The following is a 12,363-nucleotide window of genomic DNA, read 5'->3' as shown; positions in this document are numbered from 1 at the left end:
TCTAAAACATATCTGAAAATTAGTATGTCCAAATGGATCTCCTAATTTCTACCTTCTCCAAATCTTCCCCTTCTACCATCTTCACCACCTTAGTTCATGGAAAGGCCATTCTTTTAGTTTTCCAAATAAAAATGTCAGTATTCATTCTCAAATCCTATTATTTGTTTTCTAGGGCTGCTGTAACTAAGTGCCACAAACCGGGGAGCTTAAGTGACAGAAATTTGTTTTCTCATAGTTCTGAAGGTGAGATGCCTGAGATCAGGTGTTGGTGGATCTGTTTCTTTCTAAGGGCTATGAGGGAAGGGAGTCTTCTGGGCTCTTTTCCATCTGTTCCTCTTCCCTCACAGTCTTCTCTCTGTTCATGCCTGTGTCCATCATGTTTGGAATAACAACCTGTCACCTTACAAGGTTCTACCTAGTTATTTGCCTCTCACCCACCTCCTTAACATTTCTCTGTGCTTCTTCCTCATCTTACTAACTGCCTTATTCTGTCCTGTAGCAGGCCAGCCTCTCCCTAGTCTGAGAGCTTTTGCTTTCCTCTATGCCTAGGAACGATCTTTCCTTAGTTCTTCACATAACTAGCTCCTTCTCATGCTCAGGACTCACTCCATATGTGACCTACTCTGATTATCCAAACTAGGTATCCTCCAGATGAAATCTGCCACCCCTTTTTTCTTTCAAAACACGTATCACATGCAATGGTCTTATGTAGTATTTATTTGTTTACTTGTTTACTGTCTATTTCCATTGGTGAATATATACATTCTGGCATGGTCCAGACCTTGTCAGCCTTGGTCACCACTCGACCCCAGCCCTAAGGACTTGATATCTCTTATCGGTTCCGGGGAACTTTTCTCCCCAAGAGTTGATTGTTCACTTTCTTCTTGAAAAGCTGAGCTCGCAGCCGGTCTGACTTGTATTCCAATCTCCTCTTCTCCTCGTCTCTCTTTCTCTGAACTTCTGGAAGCGGCTCATAAATCCGTTTAGACCTCTGAATCATTTCTTTCTTCCCAATAGGCTTGTTCTTTCAGACATCCAGGAAGCCTCTTTTCAGAAGCGGGTGCGCAGGGTCCCGGCCCTGCTGTTCTCTCACAGCGTTGACCAGGGCCTCCCGCTTTCTCTGCAACATCTTCTGCAGCTTCCTCTCCTGGACTCTCAGCTTCAGACGCTTTATCCGCTCCCCAGAGTGGGAGATGAAGTCAGGTCTGTGAAACTGAAGGGATTCCTGTAGAGTGACTCTCACAAACAGCCTTGGTGGCTCTCTGCCTGGGCCTGCTAGTGCCCCATGGCTGTGCATGTGCCATCCCTGCCAGTTCTATTCCCACAGTGGTTCCCTCCACTGTTTGGTGTTGGTTATTGGTGCAAACCAGCAGATACTAGGATCATGATGCTGGGGCAGGTTTTCCTTAGGACCAGACTTCACATTTTCCACGGGAACAAACCATGAAACTCGTTCACAGAAGCAGTGCTTGTTCTTCCTTAACTTTTTGTCCCCAAGATCGTTGGCAAGAAGTCTTTTCTCTGCTGTTTTTTCTTCTGACCAAGAAGTCACATCACTAAAAGAGAAAAAAAATGAGTAAATGGGCTAATGGGACCCTATAATGCCCACCCAGATTAGAAATCTTTACACCAACTACATTACATTCTTAAAACAATTATTCAGATATGCATGCACATGTACACACACACACACATTCAGATAGAGCAGACAAACAGAAAATCAGATTAAAAACAGAATTTGGAATAAACAGTGTCAGTCCTCTTTGTTCATATAACCAAGTCTTAGAAATACTACTTTGCTCTAGCTGAAATGGGAAACTATGAATTCTAGAGGATTTAGTAGGGAGGCTTCTCTCTGCCTTTGGACAAATGGTGCCCAGCCAAGCTATGTGACAAGAAAGGTGAGATCATTTCAGCAGCTGCCACGAAACTTGAAAAGGGTTGATTGATATGACAAAATCTTTTCACAAAGAACATAAATCAAAGAAGATGACTGATGGCGAAGTAAACATTTTAGATGTAGAGTAATTAGGAATATATTAGCAATTAAAATAAACTTATTATCATTAGCAAAATTGGCAGTTACTTGCAATTTCCCCAGGGGCCTCATTTCAAGTTTATCCTTGTCGATTTTATTATGGCAGGATTAATGTTTTTGGAGATACAGTTCTAACTTTTGTGGATTTCATTTTCTCATGTCTTTGCCCATAGTTAGTAGAGCTCAGTGGTTTTCAAACAATAATGTGGTTTTCTATGAGCTGGACTCAGGTGTTCTAACACTAAAACTGAACAAAGCTGTTGTTTACCTAGTTCTCAGAGAAAATTAAGTTAGTGGATACAGGTTTTTTGTTTTTGTTTTTGTTTCTTTTTTTTTTTTTTTTTTTTTTTTTTTTTTTAGTTTTTCTTCTGTAATTTTTTTTAGGCCTCAGCACCTGCTACCACTTTGTCTTCTAGGAAGTGCTAAAAAAAATAACAAAATGCCTGAGCTGGAAACAAATAAACTAATCAAGGGAAAACTTGGTCAACAGCCTTCTGAGATCAATAACATATTCCTCCAGTGGAAATGTGTGCTGATGGATCTGGCTCTTTGGATGGTAACAGAGGCAGGGTTGACTCCTGCTATTCTAACCACTGGCTGTACCCAGCAGTCTTCTTTGAGACAACCTCATTGCCCTCCATCTTTCCTCACACATAATAATAAAAATGGAGATATATCAAGCACTTATTGTGGGCAAATGCTTTATACATTCTCTCCTACAAACCTCAATGAAACCCAATCAAGTAGGCACTTTACTTTTCCCATTTTATAGATGAGGAAGCAATGAGGTCAAGTAAAATGTGTAAAGGCCCAGTACTTGAACCCTTACTGGGGGGGCAGGATATCCTGGTAACTCTCCTCTGAGTATATTCAAATTAGTAAAAGTCTTTCCTAAAATGTCAACTTTTAAATTTTTTTTTTTCTTTGAAGTTGTAAGTTTTACACCTAGCATGGAGCCCAGTGTGGAGCTTGAACTCATAACACGGAGATCGAGAGCCAGGTACTTAACTGACTGAGCCATGTAGATGCCCCTCAACTCTTACTTTTATTAAGCTAATGGGCATGGGCAGAAGTCTGGAGGTGTTCAAGTACTTAAATGAGGAGGTCAGGAGACTGAGGTGGGTCTAGTTCATCGACAGCCTATGTAAGTAAACCAAAATCAAAGCCAGAGTTAATTCCTATAAATGCCTCAAGATGTAGAAGTCAAAACCTAAGGATAACCAACTACAGTCGGTTACGCTTTCCCCAATAAGGCAGCTGTTTAAGCTATAGCCAATCACAGGACTTCCTTGATTTGTGTCCTGTCTTTTTCTTTTTTTTTTTTTTTTAAGATTTTATTTATTTATTTGACAGAGATCACAAGTAGGCAGAGAAGAAGGCAGAGAAGAGGAGGAAGCAGGCTCCCTGCTGAGCAGAGAGCCCAGAGAGCCCCATGCAGGGCTCGATCCCAGGACCCTGAGACCATGACCTGAGCCAACGCAGAGGCTTAACCCACTGAGCCACACAGGCACCCCATGTGTCCTGTCTTTTCTATAAAAACTTTTCCACTAGCTTCTATGAACGAGGAACACTTGGGCACTCAGTTTGGCACTGCCTGACTCAAATCCATGTTTGTTCAAATAAACTCTTGAAAGTTTTAGTGTACTTCCGTTTATCTTTTAACAGATGGGATAAATGAAAAAAAACAAAAACATTTTACACTTGATTTGGAGGTGTGGTTTCATACTTTCATTTGATTGTGGGAGTGTCTCATGTTTGAGGAACTCACATCAAATAACACAAATTCATATCCATAGATTTGGATCAAGGAAGCACGAGAACATTATCTACTAGTCCTATCCCACCTCTCATTTCCTGTCGTTAGCCTGACAGCTGGGAGATGTCATCCCTCAAATGGATGTAACAGACCAATTTAAATAATGCTGTCCACCTCCAATCTCCCCTGAGACAAGCAACACTGTTAAATCTGATTTTCTTAGATCTTTCCATTACATTGATCCAAAATAGACAGAGTTTCCTTATCTGTAAAATGGGGGTAATAATAGTACCTACTTTAGGATTACCATCTAGGGAGGAAATTACTTTGTTTTCAAAATATGAACAATGAGCCCTTACTGAATGCTTCCTACATGGCAAGAACTCTTCTAAGAGTTTTACATATACAGTCTCAATCACTCCTCATAGTGTCTGGTATACGGAAGGCACTTGACAAATATTTGCTGATGGATGGAAGGAGAGAAACAAACAAGCAATTGATATTATAGAGATGCTGGTAACTTGACAGGCTTATTTATTTGTCCTAAAGATGCAATGCAATTTTTCTTCCTTCTGAAGGAAAATTAACACAAAGCACAACTGAATCGTAACTGCAGTATTAATTACACATCATAAAAATACTAAATTATATATAATAGTAAAAATAAGAAGAAACAAATAGCTTTATATGGCAATGTCTCTTGAATCTATCCAGCACAAAAGAAGCAGGAGGAATTTTTTGCTGTTATTAGAAATTAAAAAAAAAAAACAACTTCTGAGATTTACCTCTCCTACTTAGAGACACACAAAAATAGTGTAGTTGTATCCCCAGGAAGCCCCACTCATCTGTTTATATTTCCAGGAGCCACAGGAACAAGTCTGTTTTGAATAATGATTTGCATAAGTAGACACACACCATGACTCTAAACAGTCTCATTCAGTTGGAGTAAAACGAACTTCGAACTTCGCTTTTCTTGGAGCTGTCACATTGTGATTTATTTCCCCACTTCCCTTCCATCAGTGGACTGTAACAATCACAGCACATCGTGTACCTGTCCTTTGTGCTCCATGGGGCTTTTGTTTCTAAGAAACACAGTGATTGTGGTGTTGGGTTGAGGAAAAACACAGCATAATCAGCCCAGGATGGACCATGACAAATTACGGTTTCTCTGTTTTATCATCTGAGGCTCTTCTCTCTTACACCAGAGTGGTAAATTGATCAAGACCTTGTTTCCCAAAGGAGCTCTTATCCTAGATTTTGGTGAAAGGTCCTAAGACAAAGAAATGTCCAATGACCAAAAGGATGGGACATTCTTCCTGAGTAGCCTGATAGGTCCCCTTAAAGCATGGACACGTCCATGGTGATCCTACTTAAGTCGTGAGATGTATCCATCCGGGATGTCAAGCTCTTGGAGAGATTGACTCACTGACTTATTCAATCACTCAACAAATATTTATTAAGCAACTAGGAATTGTGCTCATAGGTAGGATTCAGAGATGAAAAATAAACCCCCTTCCTGCCTTCAGGTAGCTCTGTCTCGAAACAAACTGAGGGTTGCTGGGGTGTAGGAAGAGCGTGGTGGGGTTATGGACACTGGGGAGGGTATGTGCTATGGTAAGTGCTATGAAGTGTGTAAACCTGGTGATGCACAGACCTGTACCCCTGGAGCGAATAATACATTATATGTTAATTAAAAAAAAGTGATGCAGTATGGGGGGCAGTTTGAGGCATAAAATTCTGGTAATATAATCTCACCGGACGTCAGTTTCCTTATTGACATATGCAGATGATAACATTGTCTATCTCCAAGAGTTAATGTGAGAATTAGGTTAGACTAATTAGGTTAGACAAAGCACTGGGCCATATTGAGTACATGGTGCTTAAAAATATCCCAGAGACTTTTATGCAGTAGAATGACAGCATTGTTTGTTCACTTGTGTATAAATGGATAGAATACCCTAGGTCCACAGATATTAAATTTCATGGGAAACAGATATTAAGTTTCATAGGAAAAATTCAAGGCCCTTAAGATCCCTAGACAGCTTAACAGTGAGGTCGAGAGTTTAAGAGTGAATCTTTCTGAAGGTAAGGATAAAAGTTTAGAGCCAACATACCGGATACCTGGGTTACAATTGATCTTGAGAGAAATTTCTAGAGTTCCAGACTATCTCCCTTTTTTCTTCTCTGACCCAGATCCCAAGGTCCTTTCTACTGGTCCTGACTTCATGTCTGTTAGCTCAGAAACTACCCTTCTATGTGGATTATCCCCCAGTACCAGCTTCCTGTCAGAAATAGGTCTTTTTTAGTCTTGATGAACCCCTCACTGTCAAATGTGCAAGTTCAAGTATAGGCATATTTGGTAAACTGACTTGTTGCTGAGGGCACGTCATCTCCTACGTGAGCAATCAGACATTAGCCACAGATTCTCCGTGGCATAGCCATAGATTGCCTGCACTGTCGGTTCCATGTGGAAATGAGAAAGTCTTAGCTCTGGAAGGTGGCGTCATCTGTCTGATGCCACATAGTAACATGTCTGTGGATTTTAACCAGGTCTCCAGTGCCAGAGTTCACTTTCTTCACCCCACATTGTGGGGCTTCCAAAAAAATAGTGAAATGATGAGAACAAGCGTTTGGGGCAGGAGCAGAGGATGTCACCTAAACTTAGGGTTTGAGTGCTGTTGGGAGTCTCCTTGGAACTCCAACTATTTCTCTCCAGGTGCGGATATGGAGCCTGAAACCCCACCTTTCTAGTTCCGTTTCTTTGCCCTGACATTTACGGTCTCCATTATCCCTGATCTAAGCATATCCACGCGTTGTTTCCCTTACCAGGCTGACTGGCTTCCCAGCCCCTCCTTCACGCCACCCGGTTCAGCTTTTCTCCCTCTCAGCTACAGTTCATGCCCTGGTATCCACCTGACAAACACTAATAACCAGCAATGGTAAAGGCTTAACAGATGTCTGCTGAAAAACTACATTTCTTTCCACTCAACAGTACGCTATGAATCTTCTTTTATTTTTTAAAGTTTTATTTATTTATTTTACAGAGAGTGAAAGAGTGCACAAGCAGGAGGAGGGGTAGAGGGAGAGGGGAAGCAGACTCCATGCTGAGCGGAGCTGGAAGCAGGCTAGATCTCATGACTCGGAGATCATGACCTGAGCCAAAACCAAGAGTCAGGTACTTAGCCAAGGGAGCCAGCCAGGCCCCCTCTGAATCCTCTTTTATAATGTAAACATAACACACATATCAAGATAAGAACATGGACTTTGTACTATTTACTATGATTGGGATGGGAGAAGTTTTTAAAAAAAATATTTTACACATAGCACTCCCCTCTCTCTCTCTTTTGCAAATGGATAGAGGCCGATAATTACTTTTGTAATAATAATACATTAAAAACAAAACCATGAAACACCTAGAAGAAAATATCAGGAGTGAGTGCCTTGACACTGGTGTTGGTAATGACCTTTGTCGGTGGGGTGGGAGAGTTTGACACCAAAAACAAAAGCAAATAAAGGAAAAATAAACATCAAACAAAATGAAAGGGAAACATACAGAATGGGAGAAAATATTTGCAAATTACATATCTGCTAAAAGGTTAATTTGCAAAATACATAAAGAATTCATGTAACTTAATACAAATATTTTGTGATTTAAAAATGGAAAGAAAATCCGCATAGATATTTTTCCAAAGAAGGCATGTAGATGGCCAACAGATATATGAAAAGATGCTCAATGTAACTAATCATCAGGAAGATGCAAATCAAAACCCCAAAGAGATGTTACTTCATACCTGTTATAATGGTTATCCTTAAAAAGACAAGAAATAACAAGGATTGGTGAGGATGTGGAGAAAAGGAACTCTCTTGGCTGTTGGTGGGAAAGTTAATTGGTGCAGCCACTGTGAAAAACAGTATGGAGATCCTCAAAAACTTAAAAAATAGCATTTATATGATCCAGCAATTCCATTCCTGGGTACTTACCTGAAGAAAATGAAAACTAATGCAAAAAAATATCTCTACCGCCTTGTGCTTGCAGCATTATTCACAACACACAAGACATGGAAGCAACCTAAGTGTCCACCAAAAAAGAAAAAAAAAAAAAGAAAGGATAAAGAAAATGTGATCATACATATATGTAATGAAATACTATTCAGTCATTTGAAACGTTTTATAAATATATATACTGAAATACTATTCGGTCATAAAAAAAAAGACGAAATCTTGCCGTTTGTTACAATGTGTATGGACCTTGAGGGTCTTATAGTAAGTGAAGTAAGTCAGGCAGAGAAAGACAAATACTGAAGGATGTCACTTATAGGCAGAATCTAAAATAAAACAAAACAAAAAATAAAAACGAAAACAAGGAGAGGAACTTGTAGATACAGAGAACAAATTAAAATTAATTTTGGTTGCCAGAAGTAAGTGAGTGTGGGCAAAATTGATGAAGGATGGGGCGCCTGGGTGGCTTAGTGGGTTAAAGCCTCTGCCTTCAGCTCAGGTCATGATCAGGATCCTGGGATGGAACCCCGCATCCGCTCTCTGCTGGGCGGGGAGCCTGTTTTCCCCCCCTCCTCTCTGCCTGCCTCTCTGCCGACTTGTGATCTCTGTCTCTGCCAAATAAATAAAATCTTAAAAAAAAAAAATCAGTGAAGGTGGCTATAAACACACAAACAAAACAACTTTTGGGAGGTGTCATCCACTAAAGCCCTCCCACATGAGGATGAATGAGGATGCATTAGTGATGTTCTTCCCAGTCCAGAATCAGTGAAAGCCTATTAGGCATTTTTGGGGAGGGGTCTGGGGAAATGAGGGAGGAGTCGTGGTTATTACTGCAGATGCACTTTCTACTCTTTACAGCTAAGAAAGTGGTGGGTAGGGAAAGCGGATGGAGGGTCGCGTTTCTGGAACACTTGTTAGCAGGAAATCCTTGTTGGGCTGTGACCTCAAGGGCATGAAATCCAACAACGCAACCACCCCGTGTATGGAGGCTGTTTTTTTCAAAAAGTGTCTTTCGTTCACGCACATCATCTCTTTGAAAATCTTCACAAAGATCCTTAGAAGTCATTATCATTCGTCTTGCAGATGGGGAAACTGGCTAAGGAAGCTCAAGGCCAGCCCGCCCGCGGCTCGCGGGGCGAGTGGGGGGTCACTCGCGGACCCCCGGCTCCGGAGGGCGGTAACCCCGCAGACCCGAGAAGGCGGAGAGGGCCCCCGGGGAGGCAGATCCACTAGGAAGACAGCGAGCCCGTGATGTTGACTTGGCGGAAAGGGAAGCAGTCTGTGGAGGGGGGAGGGGGGACGGGGAAGAGAACGAGGCGTCCGCGGACAGCCTGCGTCTACGCGACGGGCCCTCTCTCCCCGAGGCTCTCTCTCCGGCTCCCGCGAGGCGCGGGAAACGCGGCCGAGCCTGGCCCCGCGCGGCCGCCGTAGAGCGCCCGTTGCCATGGCGGCCAAGGTTCGGGGCGGACGCGCAGAGGCGTGACTGAGAGTGCGACGAAGCCCTCGGGGTCCGGATCTAGCTTCCCGGGCCCGCGACCCGAAGAGGTGCCATGGGCCGGAGTAAGCGTCCCTTCCCACGAGCCGCCCTCGATTGTCCCCTTTTCCCGGCGTCGTCCCGGGGCCCGGGGGACACACACGGCCCCGCCGCCCCTTCCCGGCCCGCGCACCCGGGTCCCCCCCGGGACCCTCTGCCTCTCCGCCCACCAACCGGCCGGGCGGCTCAGCTTCTGCGAAACGCGGGTTCCTCAGCTATAAAATGGGGCGGGCGACAAAGGCACGGGGCTTCCTGCGACGGGGTGGTGGAAGGTGCAGGGTTTGGCGTCGCCGGGGCCGCCGGGAGCGGGCCCGCGCGTCTCGCCGCTCCCCGTGCGGCCCCCGGCGGGTCCCCGTCTCCCCGGGCTGCGGAAGGCGGTCCGAGCGGGGTTGGAGGGAGCCCGCAACCCACTGGCCTGGAGACTTAGAGCCTTCTTCATCCTTTTGGGCCTAAACCTCATCTCCACAACCGAAGCAATAACAGGCTTGTTTCGCTGACCTGGTTACGTGTCCTAAACATGCTTACAAACACACCAACACTGTGCAGGGTGATGGGATTAACGGTCACTTACGTTGGCTTGAACTGTTTGCCCGCCAGACCGTTTCCGATCTTCCTCTCATCTCTGGCAGTCTTGTACCGTTCCGCCTAATTGCCCACTTACTGTAAAAGTGTCATAATTAACATTTTTAAATCGAGAGACTGCCCTGGATGATGGGGTTTCTGCCCTGGAAGAGGGGACAGTCTGGTGAAGGGGCAGATGATTTGTACATAGTAAAAGCCCCATTCCCAAGTGGGTATACTTAACCAGTATTCCCTCTTCTCTAAAGCAAGAGACAAAAAAAATTGGGCCAACAGCAGTAAAAATTAAAGGAAATCTTTGCTTCCCACCCATGTAATCCTTAGACATTACGAAGGAAAAATGAAAACCTTTGTCCACATAGACGTTGTGTATGAACATTTAGAGCACCTGCTTTCACAGTAGCTAAGAAATGGAAACAATCCACATACTCGTCAACATTTGTTAATGGATTAACGAATTGTCAGCTGGACATCGGCGTGATTCCGTTTATTCCCCGGCCCTAACGTGTTCTCACTCTGATAAGAATACTTGGCAATGCTTTGTGTTTCCAGATATTAATAACAACTCAGACCCTGTGACCAGCCGGTGTCAACGTGATCTGGTATTCCCCCTTCCACAGTGCACTGTTACTCAAGGAAAGGGCCAGCAGTCCTTTTGTAAAGGACTCGGTGAATCATTGCCCTGTACTCTTGGGGACCCAGCCTCTCTTTTGGTTGGTGGGTTATCAGATAAAAATACAGGACATCCAGTATTTTATTTGCTAAATCTGGCAATCCTAGTTTCAGGTCCAAAAACGGAGGTCTGGAAACTAGGCAAGAAATTGTAACTTTTTATTGAGGCAATTGTCCTTAGCCTTCCAGGCATCAGTCCTTGTACAGATTGCATAGTGCCCTTGTTGGCCGCCCATCTGGATTGTCCTCAGGAATGTCGTGTTCTGTTCTCCATCTCCAAAGCCCTCCATGGATGTGGACCACCGGCCACAACTCCAGCTTTGTCTCATCAAAACATCTGTCCACCTAACTTCTTTTTTTTTTTTTTAAAGATTTTATTTATTTATTTGACAGAGAGAGATCACAAGTAGGCAGAGAGGCAGGCAGAGAGAGGAGGAAGCAGGCTCCCTGCTGAGCAGAGAGCCCAATGCGGAGCTGGATCCCAGGACCCTGAGATCATGACCTGAGCCGAAGGCAGCAGCTTAACCCACTGAGCCACCCAAGCGCCCCTGTCCACCTAACTTCTAAAGTTAAATGCTACCTTACCTTCCTTGTTTCAAGAATCTGACATCCCAGTTTCTATCAGTTAGCCCAGGTCTAGAACAGCATCTCCCATGGTCAGCCTTGGCCTTGTATTTGTCTAGTTTAGAACTCAGGGTGATGCTGGCCTCGTAGAATTATCTCAGGAAGTATTCTTAATTTTTTTTAATTGTCTTAAGTTTTATAGAAGCGTTTGGGCATACTGGATATTATTTTTCCTTAAGTGCTTGGTAGAATTTATCAGTGAAGACATCTGTGCCATGGATTTCTTTGTGGGAGGGTTTGAGCTACATATTCAGTTACTGTAGTAGATACAGGGCTGTTTGGTTTATCTGTGTCTTCCCATGTGAGCTCTGGTAGTGTGTGACTTTTAAGGAATTTTCCCATTTAATATAAGTTCCTGAATTTATTATTATAAATTTATTTATATTACTCTCTTACTAGCCTTTAATACTATATAATCTATATGACATGTTTTCATTCCTAATCGTGGCAGTCTACATCTTTTCTTTTTTCACTGATTCAGTCTGGCTAGAAGTTTACGGATTTTATTTTTTTAAATATTTTTATTGACTTTTTGCAATTGTTTCTGTTTCCATTTCATTTAGTTTTGATATAATCTTTGTTATTTATGTTCTTCTGCTTACTTTGGGTTTAATTTGTTCATTTTTAGTTTCTTAAGGAAGAAGCTAATGTTTGAGACTGTTTTCTTTTCTTTAAGCATTTAGTGCTATAAATTTTCCTCCAACTTCTGTTTTAGCCATATCCCACACATTTTGATATGGCTTTTCATTTTTTGTTCTGTTCAAAATACTTTATTATTTCCCTGTGGATTTCCTGATGTCCAGTTTTTTTTTCCATATTTTTTTTTTCTGGATTTTAGTCATTTTAGGCTGGAGTTCAGTCTTGTCCCTGTGACTCCAACATGTCTGGAACCTGAAGTCCATGTTCCTCTTATGATTAAGTCCTGGTCCTTGTTCTCTGCCCTGTCTACTCTTTGGTTTCAGGAAGCAAACTTCTTTATATGAAGGGAGAAGCAGACTCCCCACAGAGCAGACAGCCCAATGTGGGACTCGATCCCAGGACCCCAGGATCCTGACCTGAGCAGAAGACAGATGCCTAATAACCGAGCCACCCAGGCACCCTGTCCTTTGAAGTTTTTAAGTTATGATTATCCCCATAGTTCTCTACTGCCTGATGAGTCAC

The 12,363-nt window shown here is 43.0% G+C and overlaps 1 protein-coding gene and 1 pseudogene across 2 annotated transcripts in view; one reads left to right on the top strand and one right to left on the bottom strand.

Annotated features, from left to right (window-relative positions):
• Positions 1 to 832: 832 nt before the first annotated feature.
• On the bottom strand, positions 833 to 9,239 carry LOC132014602 (putative ALMS1-like protein; annotated as a pseudogene).
• Positions 9,145 to 12,363, top strand: part of DNAAF11 (dynein axonemal assembly factor 11) — a 70,818-nt gene continuing 67,599 nt past the window's right edge. For both annotated transcript variants that reach the window (XM_059392967.1, XM_059392968.1), the window contains exon 1: positions 9,145 to 9,353. In XM_059392967.1, coding sequence (XP_059248950.1) covers positions 9,344 to 9,353 — 10 coding nt within the window. In that variant the 5' untranslated portion in view covers positions 9,145 to 9,343. The remainder of the gene's footprint in view (positions 9,354 to 12,363) is intronic.

This window comes from Mustela nigripes, chromosome 3, assembly GCF_022355385.1.
Source record: "Mustela nigripes isolate SB6536 chromosome 3, MUSNIG.SB6536, whole genome shotgun sequence".
In the NCBI taxonomy this organism is placed as follows: domain Eukaryota; kingdom Metazoa; phylum Chordata; class Mammalia; order Carnivora; family Mustelidae; genus Mustela; species Mustela nigripes.
Note: the sequence above shows the minus strand (reverse complement) of the source record. Positions and strands in the feature narration are given on the sequence as shown.